The sequence below is a fragment of the Camarhynchus parvulus genome, chromosome Z (assembly GCF_901933205.1).
Source record: "Camarhynchus parvulus chromosome Z, STF_HiC, whole genome shotgun sequence".
Lineage (NCBI taxonomy): Eukaryota > Metazoa > Chordata > Aves > Passeriformes > Thraupidae > Camarhynchus > Camarhynchus parvulus.
In genome coordinates, this window is record NC_044601.1 from 23155580 (window position 1) to 23181658 (window position 26079).

The window sequence follows — 26079 nt, forward strand, 5'->3', positions numbered from 1 at the left end:
ATTGAAAGTAAGAAAATTATCTGGTTCTGTAAACCTTAAAAAATGCATTTATGCATTTATTGATATCCTGAATACAGATTATCACTATCCCTCCTTAAAAAAAAAACTACCACAACATGAAGCAGAACTAAGAGTTACACCAACACTATATCTGCTTCTGAGGATTTAAAAAGACAAGAGACATCTGTAAATGGGACTGCACTTCTCCCCCTAACGGCTTGCCTATTGTTTTCCCCTATATTTGACTAGAAACTCAAGAAATCAAGCACAGAAAGAGCAACCAGGGCTCCTACAACTTTTTGGTTTTCCTACTACATAAAGATAAAACCAGCAAAAAACCTAGTAAAACAATGCAAGAAATAATTTCAAAGGATTATGTGTTCATCAGCATGTCAAGTTTACCATTACAGAGAAAATCCATTCTTTGTGGAACAAATATGTAGGGTGGCATGTGGATTTTTTAAACTGTATTCATTACTATGACAAAGAAAACTACATTGAGGGTGGCAAAGAACTCCAAATGGGAAAGGTGGCTCTAAGTTCAACTCCTTTAATATCTTTTTAGTTAGGATTTACTTTCAAAAAAAAAAAAGCCAAGATTCTGTGTTTTACACTACATCTTGTGAAAATGAGATTTTTTTAACCTTTAAAAGCAGCTGCTTTTTCCCAGCACATGATTCCAAGATGAAACAGAGTCTACACACACACTACTCAGTGGTGACAAGAAACTTAAACTTCATACTGCAACCTTTCAGCTAAGTTTGCTCTTTAAAACACTGTGCCCAATAAAACACACCACATGACACTTAAGAACAAAGCCCAGGAAACAGTATGTTCAATAGCACTAAGTTAGCTCTGCAGCTTGACTCAAACTGGTATTCTCTGATGGCGCGATCACGTAAACGTGGATATGCTTTCCTCACACTTGAGATTTCTCAGTGTAGTACAACATGCATGACGCATGCTAACAAATGTGAGAGAAGCAAATTTCACTGTCAGCAGGACAGCCAGACTGGCAGTCCCTTAAGGCAGAGGTGTACAGGGAAATCTGAGGGTGCTGACTGAGAACTTCCCAGTATGATGAAGAGCACTCTGAAGAAGACGAAGTTGCACTGTGCAGAAATTAATGGGACAAAACCAGACTGAGAAGAGCACCCATGAGCTGCTGCAAACTAACACTGCAGAACAGTACTTGTTAGTTTGTGCTAAGGACTGATGCTGAAGCCCATCAGGAACAAGAAGGGAAGCTCCAGACCAGAAGCTGGAGGACACCAAGGGAGAGGGTGGTACCATGGAGCAGGTGTGGAGCAGCAGAAGGAAAACAGAGACGCCAGCATAGCTGGCAAGCCAGTCCCATGGGAGGCTCTTGTGATGTCAAGCAGAATGACTCAGATAATAAAAAGGAAATGGTCAACAACACGCATGACCATTTACTTGTGCATCACACCCAAAGGAAAAACAGATTGCACCTACTCAGGGATATCCTGTGAGAGCAGAATCTTGGAAGGGCCACCACTTATTTTATAACCATTTTGTTGGTGAGGTGGTAAAAAGGAGACTGAGGGAAAGGGGAAAAAAAAGGTACGGGTTCAAAGATTGCAATTTTCTTTTTTCCTTCCTGTTTTCATTTCTACTTTTTTAGTAACAACAGAAAAAGATTATATTGATACCAGTTCAAAGGATGACAGTGCCACTAAAGGCAAGAGAAACAAGAAATGACCACAACACCTATTCAAGCATATGAAAAGACAGAAAGGAGCCAAGGAAGAAAAACAAGCCTAACCCTACTGGAAAAAAAAATAAGGTATTCAATGAGGCAAGAAATGTGAAAGAAAAGTTAGCATGGTGAGCTGTGAGACAGACCGGACATACAGAGTCATTTTATAACAAGGAGAATTAGACATCTGTGTATGTGGTAACAAAGACATACAGCAATTCGAGAAAAGGCTGCTTTTTACTGCTGACACTGCAAGGGCTTGTCCAGCAGCAAACACATACTCCACACAGATCTTCAGGTGGTGACTGCTCTCATACCTTTGACTTTAACCTGATGCTTGGTACACTCTGTGCAGGGAAGGAGGGTGAATTCCTCTGTCTGATACATCGAATAGTCTGTGCTCGCAACCACAATCCGGTCTCCAGGCTCCCAACTACTAACATCTTCCAGAAGGTTCAGTATTACTCCACCCACCGCTTCCACCTGGAAGCCTGATATTGGGACACCTAATTAAAAAATAAAAGAAAAGGAAACAAAGATTATACTCACCTTTATATTAAACAATTCCCAAAAAGATACTAACAAAAAATACAAGAGATTTTGCAGGCCCCAAAGCCCTCTAAAGTACAGCTCTGCCCTCATACATGCCAGTGTGAGATGTCTTTATGGCCTGCTTACTTAGATGTCTTTACAGCCTGCTTACTTATTGGATCTCAAACAAAACAAAGGGAAAACACAGAAACTAATGGTGACTGGAATAAATTATGATTTTTTTTTTCCTTCAAAAAACCCTAGTATCATATGGCAACAATTTGTAGGTCCAGCCACCTCTGCTTGTTTCAAGTGACATTTTTTTGCCATTTTAAACTGTACAGAAGTAATCAAGGACATGGAAAACAAAGTAGAGGACTTTCTTTTTTAAGCACAACTAATAGAACAGTTTGGCAGACTAAGTAGCACACACATAGAATTTCACTGGGTCATGATGAATTTGCCTAAGTTCACCCACTTTTGCTAACTCTTGAATCTAACTCTACAGCACCAGTAAGTAAAAGACATATTTTGGTAGATTTTTTTTTAAATGTAAGTCTTTACATTTTCATGGGGCTATCAAGAACAGTAAAGGAGTAGTACCAAATAGCTCAACTGCCTAACAAATAAAATTTATAACTACCATAAAAAATTTTTGAGGAAAACACAATAGCATTTAGTAATTCTAAAACCAGAAAGTGATTATTACCCATAAAAACTCAGATCTAAGATATCTTAAATTCAAAAAAAAAAAAAGAAAAGGATAAAAGCAAGCAAGTGGTAGGTCTTCTAGCTTTTTATACCACAGATTCAACTTCGTACCTGAACAGCTGCCTAAAGTTCAGGACTCTAAGAGCAACCAAAAATTGTAACAAGAATAAAAACTTCCTTTTGGCTTCTAAAGTTTGGGTTGTGTTTTTTTGTTTTGGTTTTGGGTTTTTTTTTTGTACCATAATCAACATCTCAGAAGCTTAAAATCTACATGATCTGCCAGATTATGAAAATAAATTTTAAAAGTGTCAAAACTTATGAGACTCCTATCTTAATCTAAATACACTAGAATTTAAGACTCAATATTATGCTGCTCACATATTGTATACAAACAGAGTGAGAAATCGGTAGTACTGAAGAACTGTGTCCTCTTATTTCATCCATAGCAAGAAAAAACAACTTATGGGAGCATTCAAAAATTTAAATTACAACCAGAAGTTTTAGTGAAAAAACAGCATATGAAGTATTTTTTCTTTTTCCCTCAAATGTAGAATTTCACAAAACGCTTTCCTACCATCATTCCATTCGCTGTAAGCTCTCACAACAAACTTCTGACCATCCACTGTGAAAAACTCTTTCTGAGCAAGAGCTTTCCCACCAGTGCTGTGATTTTCATAGTTTCTCACTGATTCATTACAGGAAGAATTTCCACCACCTATGACACCAACTAAAGCCCAGGCTTGCCTGTGAAAAATCAAAAGTAAATGTTTAAATATAATGGCCCTTTAAAAATTCTTTACAAAATCAGGAAAGGCAAGGAGTATAGAAGTCATAAAAAACCCTTTTGCTTGCTCTTCCAAATTAATTTTAAAATGCAACTTCAAAATGTAGAAGGAAATGGGCAGATGTAACAGCAGAGAAAAAAATGTTTAAAATAACTGGGAGTCCTACACACAAATTGGCAGACAAGAGCTCTTACTGGAGAGGGCTTTCATATACATTTCTAGTAAAACATTCAACAAGATACACATTTTTCCAAAAGCAAATTGCTAGAGATGTGTGACAAAAGTCACACAGGATCCTACTCTCAAACAACTTTAGCAGGGCCCAGGAGGAGCAGGAATCTGTGCCAATGCTCCTGCCATTTGCCAGCAACACCCCAAAGGAGCAGTCAGGACTCCAGGGGATCACAGGTTCCTCAGGCCAGGAGGGATGGACACAGCCAGCATCACCACAGCCACTGGTGTTCACCCCCAGGCCAGACAGGCAACAGCTTTTGAATCTTTCAGGGTGCTCAGACCCAGAAAAGGAAATGCATGCTGTTACACAACCTTCATACAATATACCACTCATGTGTGAGTGTTTGGAAATTGAAAGCAAACCACGCACCACAGATAGCTGCCACCAAGTTCAAAAAAACAAGTTTATTTTTCTGTCCTTTACTGCTCTGTAATGCCATAACCATGTGTGCAAAGGAAGCAGAAGAGATCATCTATAAAAAAGCCAGACAATTTTGCATCATTAAAGTTGAATCATTCACCCCAAGTGAAAACAGTGTCAGCTAGCTGGACTGCAGTCTGTTGCTAATTAATTCAAAGGCAGATATTAAACCCATCTTCAATCCAGTTGCCTTTATTTTAACCCTTCTTGATGTTTTTGTTGATTGGGATCAAAAAGCCAAACAAGACTTTAGCATTAACATGTTCACAGAAATACATATACATACATGTTTACAGAAGTACATACTGGGCCAGCTTTTTAGTAGCAGCAGCAAACAAGCTGAACATTTCACATACCAACATTTAAAATAAAGTTTTTTTGATGCATGCGTTGCATTCCACATGCTGCAGGAAGAAGTAGAAGGGGACAGGGCTGTAATGGAGTATTCACCCCCATGCTGATATCTTTTTCACTACCATTAGAGGTTTAAGAAAATGACCTGCTTTTCCTGAGCAACCCATCAAGGACAGCTTCTTGCCTATCTTCCACTGCAGAGCAAAACAGTTTTATGTGCTTACAGAGCTTTTACCAACTAAGGAAAGCCGACAAGGATCAGTTCAGCAGAGAGGCAAAAAAGGCTGCTTTTTCCCAGTTACAAGATGCAGTTCCTCACTTGAGACAAACTGTGTGGAGGTCATGGGCAGAGACAAATCCCAGAAACATACACCTCTCAGGACACGCTGGGCTGGCTGCACCACAGCCTGAGCAATGTCAAGCCACACAGGCTTTGCTGCTTTCAGGAACTGGTACTCTACTACAGAACATCCAGGTCCTGGCACTTTTGGCCAAACTGCTTCAGAGGCAAGAGCGTTCCATTCCACACCCCTCTGCTTACACAGCCAGTGACACAAATGTAATCCTGACAGGAACTGAGGTCAGAACATGCCATCCTGACTGACACGCCTCTGCCAAAGCACAGGGAGGAAACTAACTGGAATCCAGATGTCAGGGGATAGCAATGGATAAGAATAGAACGGAAAAACCAAATGACCAATTTCCTGGAAAACACTGGACAATACAAAGAGGTTATACAACACCATCTCAATAGAACAACAACAGACTGGGTATACTTTTCACTTGTATTGTCAACCCAGAATCACAGATTCATTAGGCTAGAAAATTAGGCTGGAAAATACCTCTAAGATCACCAAGTCTAGCCTTTGACTGATGGCCACCTTGTCAACTAGACCATGGTACTAAGTACCACATCCAGTCATTTCTTGAACACCTCCAGGGATGATGACTCCACCATCTCCCTGGACAGTCTGTTCCAATGCTTAATAACCCTTCCCCTTAAGGAATTCCTCCTATTTAAACTGTAAAACTCTCCTGATGTAGCGTAAGGTTACATCCTCTTGTTCTGTCACTGGTTGCCTAGAAGAAGATGCTGACCCCCACCAGGCTTGTAGAGAGCAATAAGGTCCCTCTGAACCTCCTTTAGTTCAGGCTAAACATTCTCAGCTCCCTCAGCAGCCCTTCATATGACTTACTACACTCTAGACTCTTCCCCAGCTCCACTGCCCCTCTCTGGACACACTCCAGCACATCAGTCTTTATTCTAGTAAAGGGGCCCAGAACTGGACGCAGGACTCAAGGGGTGGCTTCACCAGTGCCCAGTACAGCATTGCCATGGTCCTGCTGGCCACACTATTGCTGATACTAGCCAGCACATTCCTGGCCATGAGGGCACATTGCTTTGTGCTGCCCAGAGCAGAGTGGACAACCCTCTGTGGCACAAAGCCAAATTCAGAACATGCACTGCAAAAAGCCATTTGCAACAACAAAATGAAGAGCAATGAGAAGCAGTGTAAGTTTCTTGCTTTAATAACTCCTGTTATTATACTTTTTCTACTGTCTCACCATCCAAATCCTGGCCAATTGAAAGGAACAGTCAAAAGACATAGAAACACCTTGTAACTGCATTTCACTCATAAAATAATTTGACAGGTCAGCTCCTGTGAGAACTCTATAGAGAGGTAACATACTTTTATTTCAACAGTGCAGGAGTATGAATAAAATGTTGATACCTGGGATTAGTATCCCTTAGAAATAACATTTTGGGTTGGAAGGAACCTTAGAGATCCTTTAGTTGCACTCATTGCTTTTCCAATGTCATACAATTAAAAGCTTCACCTAGCAACTGTTACCTATCTATGTCTTAGTTTAATTTCTATAAAGAACAGTGAAAGCAAGTAATTTTGAGTAAGTAAAAAGGTATGTCACACAGACACCAGTCTCTGCATTGTACTGCTAACTGAATACTATTACTGCAACTCTATGTACAACACCAAGAGCTCTCTGAAAACTTCATGAACTGTCAAAGTTTAACAAATCCCCCACAGCAGAATCTGTATGTCATCTTTAATTAACACAAAGGGGAAAATAAATTACTTACCTGTAACTTAATCCTCTGACAAACCTACTTCCCAGAAGATTTTGAATAGTCACTCTGGTTTCCTCCAAAAGATTTTTAGCAGCTGAATCTCCTACAGCAATAGCAATAATGCGACCAGGATGCCCATTTTTCAGTAAGTTCTGGAGCTTTAAGCTTTCCTCTGCAAATTCATGAGTATCAAACTTCAGCACTTCCAAAACCTCCGCTGTATCCTGATCGATCACTCTAACATTTAGTCCTCGGGAAAAATTCTTTTTAAATGTATAATGACCATAGGCCAGCCCTGAGAAATATATAGTCTTTGACAGAAGAGTCCATGATACCTTCTGGTGCCCGTGCAACTCCAGCGTTCCTTCAGGGCCCACTCCAATAAATTTTTTGCCAAATTCTGGCACATCAGCACCTTCGTTTGACTTCCCATACAAAATAATAGTTGCTTTGGATTTATAGCGGCATTTCTCTGCTCCAACATGAAGCATTCCACCATCCTTTATCAGGATAAATCGAGTTCTCAAGGTAATATTTTTAGAACCTTCTTTATCATCACCAAAAACAAGTAAACCTAAAGGAAAAAAAAATTTCTATACATCAAAGCAAAATTCAGAGAGACTCAACCACGTTTTGCAGAAAGAACAGCAGAAAAATTACAGATTTATTTTCACACCCATGAATTAAGCTGTTATGCTCTTACATATATTTAAGAATATGTGAGAAAGTAACTGCTACCAATTCTGATTCATCTTTCTAAGCATTTGCTGGTTTATTCCTATTCTTTTCTGTCTGTTTGGTAGGAATACTAATATACAACAGTTTCCATTGGAGGACAAACAGATTGAGTATCGCACAGGCTACTAAACAACCTTGTTTTCCTATATGGCACAGAAAACTACATCAATGCTGTCCTGAAAAGATACTAGAGTATCATCACAGAGAACTCATCCTTTGAATTATATACCTGACCTGGCAGCAGGCCGAAAAATAAAAAAAGCTTGGGAACTGGTCAATAAGCTGCAAGATAAAAGTTTCAACATATTTTTGTGCAATCACAGGAGTAAAAAATACACAGGACACTGAAGCAAGGTGTTCATCTTGCTATTTCATACCTCCATCCTGTATAACTATAGAGTGTACTGTAGCATCTGAGCTCAGACGAAACAAATCCCCTTTTTTGATAATAACTCGTTTTTCAGGATCTTTTCCAGGGCTCCAGTTTTTAAGGCGAGGATTCTGATCAGGACAATTCTCTGCAATACAATGTGAAAACATTTTAAAAACAAATATCATCACATCAATCAAGGCAGCATTAGGATGAACAGAAATAAGAAAGGGTCAGTCACCCACAAAGGACTCCCACATCCTTCTGTGGTTTTGACACTGCAGTCATGGCATTTGAATAGCCAAAAAGACATCTGAAAAACAGCCGAAGCTCAGGGGTAAGAGAGCATTCTCTACTGAATTAAACTACTATTGACCACAATTGACCATAGATACTTTGGAACCCCATCTGATTTTTCTCTTATTTGCTAGGTCACCTGTAGTAGATAAGAAGAGATGCAAAATGCAGTCAGACAGAGAGCAATCACTGAGCACAGAAAGCCTTAGGCCAGCTAACTAGGCTAACATGGTTATAGAGCATCTAAATATCCCATCTCCTCGAGGTCTCAACCCTGTCAGAAAGGCTGATCCCTTCCTACTTTTAAGCATTCACATCATTCTCTCAGTGGAAGTTTGCAGGAGGGACAAGACTCCCTGAAGATATTTAGTATAAAACCTAACTAGCTAGAGCAGTTTCCCGGGACATGAGACATTTGGATCTAACTTAAACATTTGTACCCCTTAGGAAGTCAGCTTAAATATCAGGCTACAAACAAGAGCAAAGACACACGCAGTCCTTGCTGAAAGCCATGGCACTACACAGGCTATAAACTGAGCTACAAGGCCAGGGAAGAAGAGACAACAGCAAGAAGAGACAGGCTTGTATGATTTCAGACAAAGTTACAGCGATGTAGCATTTATACCACGCACCTCTTTAACAAATTAAGCATCTGAGTAATGTGGAAGCATAGACACACTATAAAAACTGAAAGTAGATTCCTTGGATTATCTTATCAAAATTAAAAATTAATATTAAAAAATTCAAAGATATTTTTCCTGTGCAAAAGACAATCAAAAAGTTGCCAAAATAAACATGTTAGCAGGCCAACTGAGGTTAACAGCCAAAATAGCCTTTTCACATCCTGTCTTCTGAAGAAATACACCCACACTTCTGAAGTGCTACTTCGGGGGCAAAAAGCTATCAGAAATAGTCCATTCTTGCAATAACTAAAGAAACCAAAACCTATCCACAAGTTTAATACAAGCCAGCCTTAGTTTTGCTAACAGAAATGTTTTTCCTTTGGTATTAACTGTCCGCATTTCAAATCCCTCCCAACTCAGGAAAGCCACATAAACCAAGATTTGACTACCAGTGGGGAAAAATCAGCAAACTGCAGAAAGGGCAGAAGGCAGACAAGTAGTATTATGAAAATAAAGACAAAATAAAATCTTTTGGGAGGATACTATGAAGACAGCTTTTAGAAAATGTAATTCAACATGAAGGAAAACTGAAAAGCCAGGAGAGTTGCAATCAGCAAGACTGCTGAGCATTCACCAGATAAAGGCAAGTCTACTGCCTGACTCATGCAGAGTCCCTAATCCCTTTTCCCCAGACACCACACACACAAGCACTGTGAAGAAACACTTATTTCCTGGCCGGTAGCAAAGGGCAGTGTGAGGAAACCATGAGTCAGCAACCTGATGACTTCTGCTTAGTGTGATTCACATAAGAAAAGATCTAGTGAACATATATTTTCCTGCTGAATCAGAAAGAAGACTTATAAAACAGTGACTAAAAAAAATATTTTAAAATATATTGTACATTACAATCCAGCAAGAAAGCTATCAGAATCAGAACCAGGCACTCTTGTAAAGTAAACAAGCTTTCTGGGGCACATTGGGTCAACTTTTTGGCAAGCAGATCAGATGTTTAGCAAACTTATTTTGAAATTCCCCCTCAGCAGTTGTGGTGGGCCACATGGAAACATCAAATATTTAGAACTTCACCATATGTTATCTCCAAAATTATGAAGTAGATTTTATAGATAACAGTTACTGCCTTTAAAGTTAAATAAAAACAGAAGTACAGACCAGAAACTGTTAGGTAGTGATGACCTTGCCAAATTTAGGCACTCATGTTGAAGATTTTTCAAGTCAAGCCTCTGCTTCAAAACATTTCTGTAAAAATGGGACAGCATTCCTTCAGGTTAAGTAGCTTCTATTGGAGCTGAGGGGCAAAGTAAAATTTCTGCAAGTAGTGGAGGAAAAGTATACCATCCCACCCACAAGAAAGCATCTTGACAAAAAAAAAAAGGTCCAATGCTAGAACCTTTCATGGAGAGAAATTTGACAGGAGAAAAAGACAAGCAGGGAACAGTTCTCAAGATACAACTAAACAGTTACTTTCTACTTGTTTAGACACCATGTCTAGAACTCTTAAGGCCTCTGGGAAAAACTCATCAGTGTTATATTACGCTCAGCAGAAGTTTATAAGACTTTGGCAGCTAAATTTTCTGAGGATCCTGTTTACTCTAGGCAAGGTCCGGCTGAGAGCTGGAAGAGCGAAGAACTTTTCCCTGTCTCCCCAGCTTAACCTTGCATCAGAGGCCTGGGGAATGGGGAAGGAAATTGCATTTCCATTGATCTCCAGCGTTCAGGGCTCCTTAGATGAGTCAGGAACACAGAAGCATGGAGGAAACAGAAATCAGCTGATAAGCAAGAACAGAAATGCTGACAAGCAGCATCTTCCCTTTGGGGAAAATATGGTGGAGGTTTAGAATTTACATGCATTTACTACCAAGTGCCACGTTCATTCCACTGCCTTTTAAACAACCATTAAAAGTTCTGACAAGTAGTCCTGAAGAAAAGCACACCTAAGCAGAACTGGTGTTGATCACTGCAACACCACACGTGCTTGGGTCAGAGCTATTATGTTTATGCACATTAACATTTCAACCTGCTGGGGAACTTTTGGGGAGTTTCTGCGACATCCATACTGCAAGATTTAAACATCACCAGGCTTTCCTTAGCCCCTGTAGGAGTTTCTCTCGTGTCAGGGTTTCACAGAATCACAGAATAAATAGGGCTGGAAGGGACCACAGTGGGTCATCTGGTCCAGCCGCCCCGCTTAAGCAGGGTCATCCCAGAGCACATTGCACGGAATTGTGTCCAGACAGTTGTGGAGTATCTCCAGTGATACTCCAGAGCCTCTCTGGGCAATCTGCTCCAGCAAATGGTCACCCACACAGTAAAAGTCTTCCTCATATTAAGGTGGAGCTTCTTATTAACTCCTGTCTTACTGCACAACAGCACTAAGAACAGCCTGGCCGCGCTCCAAAGTACTCCAGAGTGTTAACTGGTAAGTCACCCTCCAGTCTCCTCTGGAATCTGTCTGCAACAAAAGTACTTAATGCATATGTACCCATTACCAGCAGTATGTATCGTAACAGAGGAGTGATCCTCCACTTACTAGCCCCTAAGGTTTTGTTATTTTTCTTCATAATTTATTAGGAAAGCTCAGCAACTTCACCCAAGTAGGTATCTCAGCAAGCCACCACAAAGAGCATTTCAGCTGGATATGTGCATTTATTTTGTACTGTCATCTGAAACCTTCATTTGGTTATCTGATTTGTTCAGCCTGTGTTGCACTGACTTTGGAAACAGCATCTTCTTGATTACTATCTCAAAAGCCACTGAGAAGTCTGTTATTACAGTAGCCAACAGTTTCAATTCAAAATCTTGTTTAGCTTCTAGAAAGCTTCTGACTACTGCCTTAAAAACAGCTAAAAATTCCAAACAAAGTCACCAAAACAACCCACACTCCAAACTGTACTACCAATATTTAGCAACTACACCTCATACCATCTTCTAGGAGTAATTGACTACAGGGACGTACACTTTGTGATCACATGACCTGTTGGTGCCTTAAAACCACTGACACATTTCAGAGATTCTCCAAATTCCAAAAGAGTTGCCCAGTTTTCTAAGATGAGCTGAAAACAAAAAATCAGGGCTCATATATGAAAAAAGCTCCCTGCCCAATTTGCATATAAACAAAACAAACACATACTATTAGCATAGGTTCTCAAAGACTTTTAAATTAGTTGACTTTAACATTTTTTTACTATCTTCCTTAGTTACTGCTGAAAGAGACAGGATTTGGTTTTGTCTACAATTCATGAACAGATGAGACAGCTTCTGCAGATAGAAATAACTATGCTTACAAAACATTCATGACTCTTTCTCCCCTCACCACTAATCTTTATTTACTGCAGTGCCTTTCTGTTTCATGTAAGTAAATTAAACCATATGTAATAAAAACAACACTGATAACAAAAAAGGAGCTGATCTTTGCCCCCAATCTCTGCCTCCTCAGATCTTAAAATCACAGTGAGTGTCCTATTATCTTTCAACAATAATCCTGATGCTAAATTATTGAGTTATGTTCACAGGTAGCATAACTTTTAGGATGATTTTCTTAATGAACTTACCATCTGGAGCATACTTTGAAGCTATTCCCAAAAAAATCCCCAGTGCAACAAAAAGTGAAAGGCTAGAAACGGCAGAGCAAATAAGAGTATTTTTGTGTCTGTTGGCTTCTGCCTGTCGGCGGTGCTGCTCCACTGGCAAGGACGGGAGTCTTGTCTGGGCTTCCTGTCTCGCCGAGGTAAATTCTGCTGCAGCATGGCTCTGCAAAGGCGGTGGGGGACGGAGAGGGGCAATTCTCCCCGGGACGTACCCCGAAGACCTGTGACTGCTCCCGTTCTGAGGACGGAGGAATGCAGGGGAGCTCCCCCTGGTATCAGCGCCTTGCATGTTATAAAGTCACTGGAACACACACACAGAGGGAAAAAACAGAGAGACAGGCTTTCAGAATACAGATCAAAATGCATGAAAAAAAAAAAGAAACAACAGCAAAAGGCAATTTTAAGCCACTTGTGTCAAGAAGAGCCACTGAAGCTGTGAATATTTACAAAGTATCTGTTACTCAGTCGCTACTGGTCACTTGCCATGGTATAAGTGCATGGAACAACATATGTGTCTTCAACACAAACTCAAAAGCATGTGGTGTGGGAACCCAGTACAACACAGACCATTTCTTCATAGATCCAGTGGGTATTTTTCACTGAGTATTTTCACAGTTAACTTGTATTATGAGATTAAGAAATCAGATGAACAATGAGAAAGCTAGCAACCCCTGCTTCCCCACAGTTATGCAAAGAATGTCTAAATGTATTTTTTCTGTACACAGAGGCTGAGCAAACTCCTCACTTTCCATTACAGAAAAGAAGCTTAAAAAGATAAGCCTTCTACACTGGAAGCCCTAAAAGCTGTTTAAATTAAAATATCAAATACTTTTTTATTTCTAGTCATGCTGATGCAACTTAGTCAACACTTTTAATAAGCTGAGGTGCATAGAGCCAGAAAATTCTTGATTTACTCACAGCAAGATTCAGTTGCTAATAAAGGTACATCAGGAATGGTTCTCTAAGTCACCTACATCTTATTCAGGAAACCTTGTGATTTTTTCTGCTGAGATACCTGGGTTTGGACACAAAGCCTGGAAGCAACATGCCTGCTCCAGATCTCTGTACCTATTGCCCAGAAGTGAGGGCTGCTTTTATTTCAGTTACTAGTACTATCCATCTTTATTCTGATGCATACCAAGAAGAAAGCACACCATCGCCATCCCTGCCTGGCCCATCCTCAGCAGCAGCTCTAACTCACCACTCTAGTTTAAGAGACAAACCTGCATTTGATTGTTTTCTCTGGTTTTCCAGTCAACAGTGTTGCACAGAGTATTCACAAAGCTGGCATAATTTTTTTTAATCGTCATTATGATTAACACTTCTTATAGATGAAATTTTTTGAGAAGGATGCTCAAGTTTCAGTTAACTGAAACCTAACTTTTGAAACCTAACTGAAACTAAATCCTGAAGGGGATTTAGGCATAGGTCATGTGCATTAAACAGCAAAGTGTAGGAAAAGTAAAAACTACTAATTATGGAAGAGTATAAAGATCCTCTTTCTGTTCCATTAACAAAGGGAAGTCTGAGCCATACTCTGAAGTGTCAGGCACGCTGATGAAGTAGAAATGTGACAACTGTAATCTTATTCTGAGACGTAGCAAAGGAGCCTTTTGTTCCACATGCTGCAAAATCTGATAGTTCACTGTTTCCAGGAAAAAGAGCTGTTACTATAGAACAGGCTAGATTACCCTTTCATGGGAGACAATGCATCTCCAGATGTATGCACAATGACAATGAAGGCACAGAAACATTAACTGGAGTAGCTATCCCAGAGTGCAAAAATTATTCAAGTCCTCCAGAAGTGCTTCTTGCACCTGTTCATTATAACAAATTAATTTTCAGCATTCTCCTTTCTGTTCTTTGACAAACCCAATCCTCTGCTCTCAACTTAACTGCCCAATCAGTCATGTGCACTGTGGAACAGTTTGCTTTAACCTCATGTGCTTTTACTCAACTTATCACCTCTCAGAAATGAAAGTAATCTCTGTGTTTTAGACGTGGTATTAAAAGCTGGGTAGAGATGGAACTTTTCAGCTAGTTCAAAGACAGTATTTATATCTAGCTAAACAAATGCTGGACTAGCTTCTTAATTAAACATTTTAAGAAATCTGATCCAGCATTGACATTTTCTTTTTTTTTTATGGTTTGAAACCCCAACTCCTTAAACTTGGCTAATTTTTCAGTTAGGACATTTTCCTGTGACACTGACAAAATTATTACAGTGTTCATTATAGTGTAATATCAACAGTTAAAAAGCTGTTAAACTACTCAGCTATAGCAACTGAATCCAGATTGGCTATGCAAGAATTGAAACAGTTTTACAAAATAATTTTCCCACAATTCTTCCCACCCAGGCCTCCTAAAGTACTGCCAGACCTCTAAAGAAATAACAAAAAAAAAACCCAAACAAAAAACATTCATTACAGCAGCCATTGGAAACACTTGTGTCATATTTCAAACATATTTTGTGTTGTACAAAGCATTCTGCTTTGTTAGCAACCCTTATTTTGGCAATTGTAGACAGTTTTCAACTGTCCCACTCAAGTGAAAACACAGCTCACCCCAAGGATGGGTGGGAAAGAGATGGTAGAATTGCTGCCTTAACCATTACAAAATAAAAATAATTACACTAAACCAATAAGGAGATACTCAGTATATTCTAAACTCACCATAGTTTTCCATTACAACAGCAGTAACCATTGCAATACTTCCTTCACTCTTCATGCATTATTTGAAATTCTCTAGCTGAAAAAGGATGTCTTCTATCCTGTAGAGCAGCTACTAGCTTTTTTGAAAGATAGACTGATAATCTGATTCAAATTATTGGCTTGTTTATTTCCACTCTGAAATACTTCAGAGAGCACCACATAAAAGCAAGTATAGTAATTGTCTGTAGGGACAGTTATGCGCCAGAGAATAATGCAATTATTTGGCTGCATGAATACAGTTTGTGTGTCGCAAATACAGCACAAATTTTACTCTGCAAATGCATTTACAGAATGAAATGCAGGACAAAATACCCAAACCGTTGAACTATTTAAATACCACATTGAAAATCCCTATGCATCTGAATTTTCCCATGTTTCCCTTTGACCTGTGCCTATGCCATGGTCTCCTAAAGGAACTCATGATCTGGGCATCTCTTCCTGATGGCCAGTCCCAGACAAGAACATCTCCCACTTTTGCAATTGTACTGTGGTACAGAGAATGGTGCCACAAATTTTACTTTGCAGCTTGTTTCAGAGTGCTTTCAGTAACAGTTAAGTTCTCACACCATATACAACCAATTACCTAACATTTGTACAGAGCTCTATCTGTACAAATGTGTTATTTGTCATGCCATTTAAAAATGCTGCTTTCTCACTACTCCCAAAATTTTTGCACATCAGCTTTCAACAAAGTATTATGCAAGATTTTAAATCCATTATTCAACACAGCTTTTAGTCAGAGCCACACTTCAAGCTGATGTGCTTCAAGCCCATCAGTAGGAGGGAAGCTTCCCTGCACAGACTCATCTGGAGGATCTCAGATGCTCCAGCCCACGATGTATCTGGAGTATTTCAGATATTTCATTGCCACCCATCTGCTGGATGACTGGACTATTTACATATTGCTCTTTTGCAAGAGTAGTGCAACTCCACACAATCCAGATTTCTGCTCATGCACCCCATCCTACAGCATGAGCAAGCAAACAATTACTTCTCATACTGCTCACATCAGGCAAGTCAGCTTAAACTACCTTAAATTAAAAAAAAAAATTTAAAAGGTTTCTTTTGCACAGCTTCCAAGTGAAAACAGTGAATACCTGCAAGTCTGGATATGTCAACAGAGCAAGTGAGCAAACAGATGTGGACAGCAAACCCCAGCCTGCAGACAGCAGAGAGCTGCCGAACAGGCTGCAACATCTCCTGTCTCCTCAAGTATTCCTTCACCACTTTTAACTGTGCCACTACCACACTCTCATACAAGCCCACATTGTTCCATACAGTCAGAAACTGGAAACATATGCACTGTACAACCAGGGCACAACATATGAGCCTCCTGAGACATGACTGTGCGCTCAGAAGCAAGTAGCGTGCTTATCCGTTATTCATTTTGGGGCTGGTTTCCTGGAAAGAAATTGGCTTATTTTACCAGATAATTCAAAACGTCACATGACACCACCCAAAAAGTGGAAAAAAACCCAAGATATTTTACACTGCTATGTTGTTGAATACTAAGTGTAATAAAACATGTCAAACATACTAATAAACTCCCACACCTGCACCATCTGAAAATGTTGTACAGAATGTTTGCTTACTTCATAATTCATGCATCTCTTTAAGCACATTTTAAGGATCACAGGTCTTAAAAATAAAATAAAAGAAACCAGAAAAAATTACACCCTTCTGTTGATCTGGGCCATCAAACTACACCAGCTCTAGTGCTGACCTATTACCACACTGTCTAGTCTCAGAGTATACAATTACCACTAAGGAAAAGACTGAGCAAAGGGTGGAGGAAAACACATACACAAAAAAATATTTCCCCACGCAACACAGTAGTAAATTTGCAAACATTAAGCTGAGTGCATGTGTCGATCTGTTCGAAGGTAGGAGGACTCTGCAGAGAGACCTGGAACGATTGGATGGGTGGGCAGAGTCCAATAAAATGAAGTTTAATAAGTCCAAGTGCCAAGTCCTACATTTTGGCTACAATAACCCCCTGCAATTCTACAGGCTGGGGACAGTGTGGCTGGACAGAGCCAGGCAGAAAGGGACCTGGGGGTGCTGGTTGACAGCCGGCTGAACATGAGCCAGCAGTGTGCCCTGGGGGCCAAGAAGGCCAAGGGCATCCTGGCTTGTATCAGGAACAGTGTGGCCAGCAGGAGCAGAGAGGTCATCCTTCCTCTATAGTCAGCACTGGTGAGGCCACACCTTGAGTGCTGTGTCCAGTTCTGGGCCCCTCAGTTTGGGAAGGACGTTGAGACGCTTCAGCGCATCCAGAGGAGGCAACAGGTGAGCAGCTTGAAACACAAGCCCTGTGAGGAACGACTGAGGGAGCTGGGGGTGTTCAGCCTGGAGAAAAGGCGACTTGCTCTCTATCTAAGGATATCTCTATCTACTGTAAAGGACACACTCTTATCACTCTCTACACCTTCCCGAAAGGTGGCTGCAGTCAGGTGGGGGTTGGTCTCTTTCTCCAGGTAGCAACTGACAGAACAAGAGGACACAGTCTTAAGCTGCACCAAGGGAAATATAGGTTGGCTATAAGAACAAGCTTTTTACAGAAAAAGTGTTAAAATACTGGAATGGTGTGCCCATGGAGGTGGTGGAGTCACCATCGCTGGATGTGTTTAAAAAAAGACTGGATGTGGCAGTTGGTGCCATGGCTTAGCTGAGGTGTGTTAGGGCATGGGTTGGATTTGATGATCTTGAAGGTCTGTTCCAACCTAATGATTCTGTACCACAAAAGTTATTACTGCTTTCCTGGTAGAGACACTTGTCTGGTATAAAACCAAAGGGCAGTGAGAAACCCATGAAAAGGGAAAGGGACAAGAAATCAGTATTAAAAAGCTCCTAATCAGAAACAACTACTGAACAGAATGTGATGTCAGGCAAGCTCCTAATGCATGACATGCACAGCTTTGTAGAACTTCAAGTTGGTCAACCACAACAGAAATACAAATTTCAGTGCCCTCAAGTTGTCTTGGAAGTCCTCAGGTCAACAAATGACCTCACCAGTAAGAACAACTCTAGACAGGGTGCCCACATGCTTTCTTTCCTGGTTTCATATTTTCTCCTCCTGCCTCATTCTGAAATTACACCTATTCACTAGAGACAACAGACAGCATATTGGAAGAAACCTACTTTTCCACCCATGTACAAAAGCAGGAAAGAATATGCACACAGTAAAATGCACTGCTAAGTTAAGTAACTGTTGGAAATCACAATTTTTAGAACAGCCTGAAAAATCTCAACTGAGTTACGAAGAAAAACCTTTAGAAACTCTACTGACATCTAGACACATATGCATTTTCTGCATGCCTCCAACAAGTTTTCTCCCATGCTCCACATTTTCAGAAGAAAATTAGAGCATAAACCAGCAAGATAGAAGAATGGTGAAAGTTACAAAACTCAGAAGATAAGCTCTGAATTTCCTGTGCAGCATTTAATAATCTTTAGTGAATTACTTGGCATGTAGAAAACGTGTAAAATTGCAAGGTCCGTATTTCTTAAACCAATTCTTTCAAAGTACAGAATCGCAGAACCACTTTAGTACCACACATCAAGAAACAGAAGTGAAACCATGCATTATATTTACAGTATAAGAGAAGGCTTATAGATAGAAATAACCTTCGTCAGCTAGTCTAATGAAATCTTGGAGAACACAAGTCTCTCTCCAGTTCAGAAGAAATTTCAAACTTATGTACAAGTAGGGAAAGTTGGACTACATATGTTTAGGTGATAGGCAAAACAATTAAGCTATTATCTATGGATTAGAAAGGACAATGAGGTGAGGGGCAGAGGATTGGGAAAAGATTGCATTCCAAGGTAAAGAGCTAAATAGACACTCTGGAATAGAACTTGTCTGTGGGAATAAGTACGAAATTATGGTCAAGTAAAACCACTCCCATGTTCATGGCTGACAGCATACAGGAGAGCCATGAATTTCATTTCTATCCTCTTGTGCAGGTGTTTGGCAGATCACCATTAAGGATGAGACAAAGACCAGAGGGTATTTGTACAATAAAAATGGTTCCCTGCTCCAAAGACAACTAGGCTTTTGTCCTTGAGATGCAGTTTGTGTGAACAGGCTCTGCAGCACTCACCTATTTCACTTACAGAGCATTTGATGCAGCAGATGAAGTATCTGATCTTGCAGAAAGTTTATGTACAAAACCTGGGGATTTTTGTAGTGCTGTAGATATGCATCTTACTGCAGAAATTGAAGGGACATTTTTTTCCAGTTCCTAGACACCAAACATGTAGGTAAGATTTCAAGAATTCTAAATTGACCAGTAGACACTGCAATTTTCAGTCTGCTCAAGTAGAACTGTAGTAGCTTCAGATTGTGCCCATTGAAACAAAGAAATACAAGCCAGCAGCCACAGAAAACTGTAGTCAGCATTTCTAAAACAGTATCTGACATTTCCAGTGAGTTCTACTTTCCTGCCCTCTGTTTCTTTTTGACACAGTTTTTATCCTTGTAAATTATAAATTGGTGGAACTCTATTCTGGTTTTCATTCACTGTTTAAAAAATAGCATATTCTGCTGGAGGAAACCGTGCAGAAACAAATGAATTATCGACAACTTAAATACAGCACATCCAAGAGCACACTAGGAAATATGGCATGTGCCGGATAGGCAAAATGAATGGAATCATTTTTACTACTCCACTTCCCGAAATGAAATGTTTAATAACTTGTGTAAGAGATCAAGAGGGGAAACTTGCATTTTAGTCATCCATCTGTCATTAGGTTGCTGCATGAGTCACAGATTACTTGGGCCCCAAGCCTGCAACATGAGCAAAAAAATGGTCACCAGCCTCACAGGGACATTGTGAGGGTTAGTTTAGAAAACGCTTTGGCCTCAGCTCAGTGATGCATCTGAGTACAAGTCTACTTTTAAGTAAATAAATAGCTACACTTAAGTCAACAACTTTCACATGAAAGCGTTGGATTTGCCACATTTACCTTAGGGAACCTGAATAAGATGGTAGGGAAAAATCCAAATAAAAATCAGGGAAAACCATTTAAACTACTTCTCATATGGACAATAAGAAGTAGTATACAGATATCTGCAGTCTCTAGAAAAACACAAATCCCAATCTAACAACTACAGCCTAGGACTTCAAAGCAGAAAATTTTCTATGTAATGGTAATGCACTTCAGAGAGGTGAAGTTGAGTTCTGGCACTAGCTTGAATCACTGGGCCTACAACCCTACTCCAAAGAGAAGGACAGTAAGATTAGATATCTATTAGTAAATTAGAAAAGCTCTTATAAATAGATTATAAGCATATATGAAAGTACAGACTATAACATGCAGTGGGGAAAAGAATCAGATCCGATATTCAGCTTCAGTAAACTGACATATGCAAAGCATTCCTGAGTGTACTCACATAACCACTTAATCATCAAAGGGCTGTCATCTTTAAGTTGTATTTAAAACAAGAATCAGCATAATAACACAATCTCTTCCATATCAGCATGTGGATTTCTTTCTTTGGCAAAGCTGTTAAGTTCTTAGAATTTTTTCTTCAGTCCAACTCAAGCTTCAGTAAATGAAATGTCACCCCTCATTCTGCATACTTGAAGGACTGCCTCAGCAGATTTTAACTGTGCATCAACCACAAAAAGAATGCTACTTGAAAAACTAAATTGTTGGAGTTGCACACCCACATTCTTTTGTCTTGCCTTTGTATGAGCCAAGCTAAATGAGTCTGCATTAAAAAAATAATTAAGAGCTGCAAATCACATCCAGTAAGAACTCTTGGAATCCCCAAAGGACTCTTCATACTGGTGATGGATGATTAAGAGAGAGGCTACATGTCACTAGGTCCATAGAATCAGAAGTAGCTGGTAGAATGCAAAAAACATTTAATGTCTCTTCCCAGGAGGAAAAAAAAAAGCTACACAGAAGTCTTTGAACCTGTCTCAGTACTATATGCTTTGGACATCAAGAATTTACACAGGTTCAGGGAACAAAAAGGTTGCAGAAGATAATTCAGTTGAGGATTATTGGATAAATAACACTGCCCCAAGTTTAGCAAGTCCTTGAAACACAAGCTGGAAGCAGTAGCATCACAATGCAGTAGCTTCACCAAATGACTACTCCCCACCACTGTTAGACCCTGGGTAATTGTCTGGATGGACACTTGGCCTGATGTGATGTGGTCATTCTTCTACTACACTTTAAGACCTCATTTACCTGTCTTTCACCTTCACTTTTCCAAAATCACCTCTCCTCCTCTAAGAACCAAATCCCTCTCAACTCAGCCACTGCAACTGCCTGCTGAGATCAGCAACCAAAAATTCACCTTTACCTGATCGCTGACATGAATATGCCACACTCATTGATACACAGTAGCTGAAATATAGTACAGTTTTCATTTTGCTGTAGAAATTGCAGCAGCGTAGCAGAAGAGCACAGTACATACCAGCTAAGGCATGAGGGCACAAAGTCTTGTGAAAAGAGTTTCTACTGATGTACTAAGAAGAGTAACTTGACTGTGTATCTGAATGCCAACATAATCCATGGCTCTAAAGTATCTCAGAAATCTCAGAACTACCTGAGTTAAGAACCCGGTGAAAAAGGAACAATGACTTAACTTACACAACATGATACCTTTGAAGAATTTTGTAAAAGAAAAAACATGCTATAATTTTCCTTTTGTAAAAAACACAAACAGCATATCTGGGGTATCTCAAAACAGCAAAATCACAATCTTCAAACAGCAAAACAAAGCCCTGTAATCCACCATTAGTTATGCATTCTACTGAGCTGGTGGCTACACTCATATTTTGGCTTACCTACAGTGAATTCCATTCTAGGAAACTCCAAGAACTCCACACCCTACTGCCAAGTACCGCAACATCCTGCTAGGTATAGCTAGTCATCTTGCATGACTGCACTACTCATTTTTACATGTTCTTCTTAATCCCATGTGCCAAAAAGATAGAAGAGCTACTAGCACATCCCTTCCGTTAATCTACTTCACAACAAAGCAATAAAATCAGTTACAAGTTCTAAAGTATGCATTCTTTAATGCCTTCAGTATTTTCTTTCCATATTGGCAAATATATCACTTTTCTCCCTCAGATCTTTGCTCAACTTTTCTATTCCTTTTCCACTTTCTCAGTATTACTACTCCACGAAAATATTTCTGTGGATTTCTACACCCACATCTACAAATAAATCATTTCCATTTGTCTTGCCAAAAATACCTCAATCAAATCGACAGTGAAGTCCCTTTTGGTAAAAATAAGCTGAGAATGTATCAAGTCTAATCACTGTTTGACTCCAAACAAGAAACTGCAATTTACAACACAGACTTTAATCGTGTTTTGATGCATACTGTAGATGATTCTATGGAACAGCCTTACTAATGCAAAGCATGAACCTGACTGATATACTTCAGATTATATTCCTATGATTTAATTTTTTAATATATAGAAAGCAAGATTTACTAGGTGACAATTTTCCCAGTAATTTCTGTCTGAAGTTTTTGAATCACTGGTGCATGCATATATAAGGTAAAGAACAGTTAATCACAAACACTGTGGAACACTTTCCCTGAAGTCATGCATGACGTGGCCTGTCAGCCAAGGAGCTCCTTCAGCTGCAGGGCAGAGGTAGCAGAGGTGTCCCTTACAGCATCAGCCTCCAGCAGACAATGGGGACCAGGGTCCCTCTCCTCCCCAGTTCCAGTACAAGGCAGAATCAAGAGGAGATGGAGCTCCAATCCTAGCACAGACAGTAGCCAGAGCTGTCCCACAGGTACAGAAGCAAACAGCTCCGTCCTATTCAACAGGTAAGATAAACAAAACTGAGTCACTGCTCATTTTTTGCAAACAAGACTTCCACAGCAAGAAACTGGACTTACCTCAAAACATACAAAAACAGTCTTCTAAAACTGTTTAATGAAACTTCTGAAGCACACTGGACATATAATAAAGGAAGTTAATGACTGTCCTTTGTATTTAAAGTTATCCATAATTAAATAAATAAATTTCTAGTCCCAACTGTCCAAGGCATGCAGACATTTCTTCACAGCCTTGGTGGTAAGAATGTTGTTGTGAAGTATTTAAATAAGACTGAAAAGCACCTATCCCACTGCCCCCTTTGAAACCTCCTGACTTCCTCTGAAGTACAAACTACTCAAATATGTATCAACTCAAACTAAAAAAAAAAAGAAAGAAAAGCTGTAAAATAAGCAAAGTAGTCCCACAACTTGTGTTCTACCTAATTTCATATTCATGCTTAAAGTAAAAACAACCTTTTTTTGGTCCCCTGGTTTGTAAACTTGGAAGAAAAGTGAACTGTACCACCAAAAGGCAACTTCCAGTCACAAGACCTGTAAAAGCTAGGAAATATTCAGAAGATTTAACAGGCCCTTCGGTAATCAATGGTTTTTACACACAGGGTCCACCATCTTCTACTAGTTAGGTCTCTAACAACTAGCAACAAGTCAGACAAACTGGCTAAAAGCTTTCAGCCAATCCTTAACACCACTTCCCCAAAAGTACCGTGGAGAAACGTGTCAATGTTTGTAATTAAGAAACTCACAGTGTGCCACTGGAAAACATATATCCCCATCCCAAAACAGCACACACCACCACAGCTCCTGCTGAGACCAGACACTGAACTCCAGAAGATACTCATCTTAGCATGGACCTATTGACCATGGACCCCTTGTCTTTGTCCTTTTCCCCTCCACACACCCTTTCTTATTCCTGAATCCCTTTGTGTTTGGGGCATTTCTCATGCTTTACATATAACTTATTTCTCTGGCCTCCCTGCCTAGCTCAAGTCCCTGACATAGTCTGCTGGATGCTCTATTAGTAGAGAGAGTGCAGGAGGAGCAGGCCCAACAAACTTGATCTGGCAGAAGACTTCACATTTGTGCAGGCAGTGTTCAAGATCCACGTAGACAAAGCACCTCGAAGAGCTGCAGACCCCTAAGAACAAAGATGAACATCCCTTCCCCTTACTGCTACCACAGGCCATTTCACATCAGTAGCTAAGGCACTGCAAATCTTTTTCTGTGATTCATGAAAACAGACTAATGCCACAAAAAAGTACCAAGTACTACTTTATCCTCCATATTACACTGTCTTTGTCTGCTATTCTGCTTTTAGAACCACCCAAAAAGATAAAATCTCTTTCCTTTCAAGGAAACTGTATCACTACATGAACACTTAAGTACCAACAAGGGCATTATCTTCAGCACACAGCCCTCATCTAGCTGTGATGTAGCACAAATGCAATGCATTAATCGCTGCACACCCTCCTTTCTTAGAGGGGCTGCAATGATGTACAGCTCCCACTGGTTCTTCCGTGCCTCTGGGCAAGTGAAGCAGCTGTTGGTTATCAGTCACAAGGACGGCATTCCACGACAGCCCAAGCTCTCGGCGATGCCTATGACAAGTCCCAGCGCAGTCACGCCGCGATGCGGACCCGAGCCCGGTCGCTCTCCACCGCGATCGCGGCAGCATCGGACCGGGCGCGCCAACAAAGCCGCGTCCCCGTGAGCGCGGCCCCGCCGCCGCACCTGCCGCGGGCCCGCCGGGCCCACACCTGCCGGGCCCGCGCGCGCGGCCCCTCAGGGCGGCCGCGCCCGCCGCCGCCCGCCGCCCGGCCCTCCCCGCCCCGCCGCCGGCTGCTGCTGCTGCCGCCCCCGCTCCCTCCTTCCCTCCCCTCCCGCCGGCCCCGGGAACAAAGAGGCCAGTGCGGCGGAGCCCGGCCGGCCGGGCGCGGCGGCTCGGCCCGGGCCCCAGCCGGCCCGGCACGGCCCGGCCCCGCGCTGGCCCCGGCCGGGTCGGGCGCGTCTCACCTGGGCCCGGCGCGGCGGCGCGCTCGGGGCGGCGGCGGCGCTCTCAGGGCGGCGGCATAGCGCTCCCCGCCCCGGACACGGCGGGAGGCCGCCGGCTGCTCGCCAACTCCGCCGCTCCCCGCCTCGGCTGCCGCCCTTACGCAATTGGCAGCGGCCGCACCCGCGGGGCGACCCAGATCGCGGGCCCCGAGCGGGAGGCGGCCGAGCCCCGCCGCCGCTGCCCCGCCTCCCGCCGCCTCCGCGCCGGGGGAGGAGCGGGGCCGCCCCTGCCGCCCGCCCGCCCTCGCCCGGCCCGGCCGCACCTCCGCGCTGCGCTCCCCGGGCGCCGCGCTGCCCGGCCCGGGCCTGGCGCTTCCTTCCGCGCAGGACTGCATCCCTCCGGCCTCCCGCTGCTGCCGGGGGACCCAGGCGCTGCCTCCTGCAGCACCCGGGCCTGGGGGGCAAGAGGAGGCGAGGGGGTACTTTGCATCCGTGCCCTGACCTACGGCTCTCCTCTGGGCAGAGTGGAAAAGAGCTGATTTTCAGTTAAAATACTGGACGGACCGTTAGATGTCGATGTCCGTGTTAAAGTAATAGTAACAACAGCAGTAGTACTACTACTACTAATAATGATAATAATACTGCTAATAATAGTAATTCCACAGTTATAAACGCGCAGGTGCTGCCTGGGCGGTGTGGAATGTGCGCGAGGAACGAGAGCCAGGCGACAGCGAGGGAAGAGACGCTGTGCTGTCTCCAGAGGGGAGGGATGGAGGGACACCCGGAGCGCATGAGAGGCGACAGTAGCAGAGCAGAGACACGCGGCGGCTGTCGGTACGTGCGGGCTGAACAGAGTTACTTACGGCGGCTGTAGTCCGGGCAGTCTGACCAGGGGAAAGAGCCGACTGGAGAACCTGATTCCGCTTTCTGATTTGCTGTTTTGTTTTGTTTTGTTTTGTTTTAATTTTGTTTCGGGTTCTAATGTTTTTTAAGGAAAATCAAACTAAAGCCCAAAATGTTCTGAATTTCAGGGAATCCCTGCCTGAAGCTGTTACCCAGCAAAGAGCATCAATTGGTATAGACGT

The 26079-nt window shown here is 41.6% G+C and overlaps 1 protein-coding gene across 2 annotated transcripts in view; it reads right to left on the reverse strand.

Moving 5' to 3' along the window:
* Positions 1 to 25217, reverse strand: part of CEMIP2 (cell migration inducing hyaluronidase 2) — a 50067-nt gene extending 24850 nt beyond the window's left edge. Inside the window, exons 1-6 of one of the 2 annotated variants that reach the window (XM_030968342.1) lie at positions 25016 to 25217; positions 12440 to 12776; positions 7958 to 8098; positions 6855 to 7416; positions 3534 to 3703; positions 2035 to 2223 (exon numbers count right to left, since the gene is read on the reverse strand). In XM_030968342.1, coding sequence (XP_030824202.1) covers positions 2035 to 2223; positions 3534 to 3703; positions 6855 to 7416; positions 7958 to 8098; positions 12440 to 12764 — 1387 coding nt within the window. In that variant the 5' untranslated portion in view covers positions 12765 to 12776; positions 25016 to 25217. Of the gene's footprint in view, positions 1 to 2034; positions 2224 to 3533; positions 3704 to 6854; positions 7417 to 7957; positions 8099 to 12439; positions 12777 to 25015 lie in introns of those variants that run through there. The other variant, XM_030968343.1, reaches the window with a different exon arrangement.
* Between the last annotated feature and the right edge of the window lie 862 nt (positions 25218 to 26079).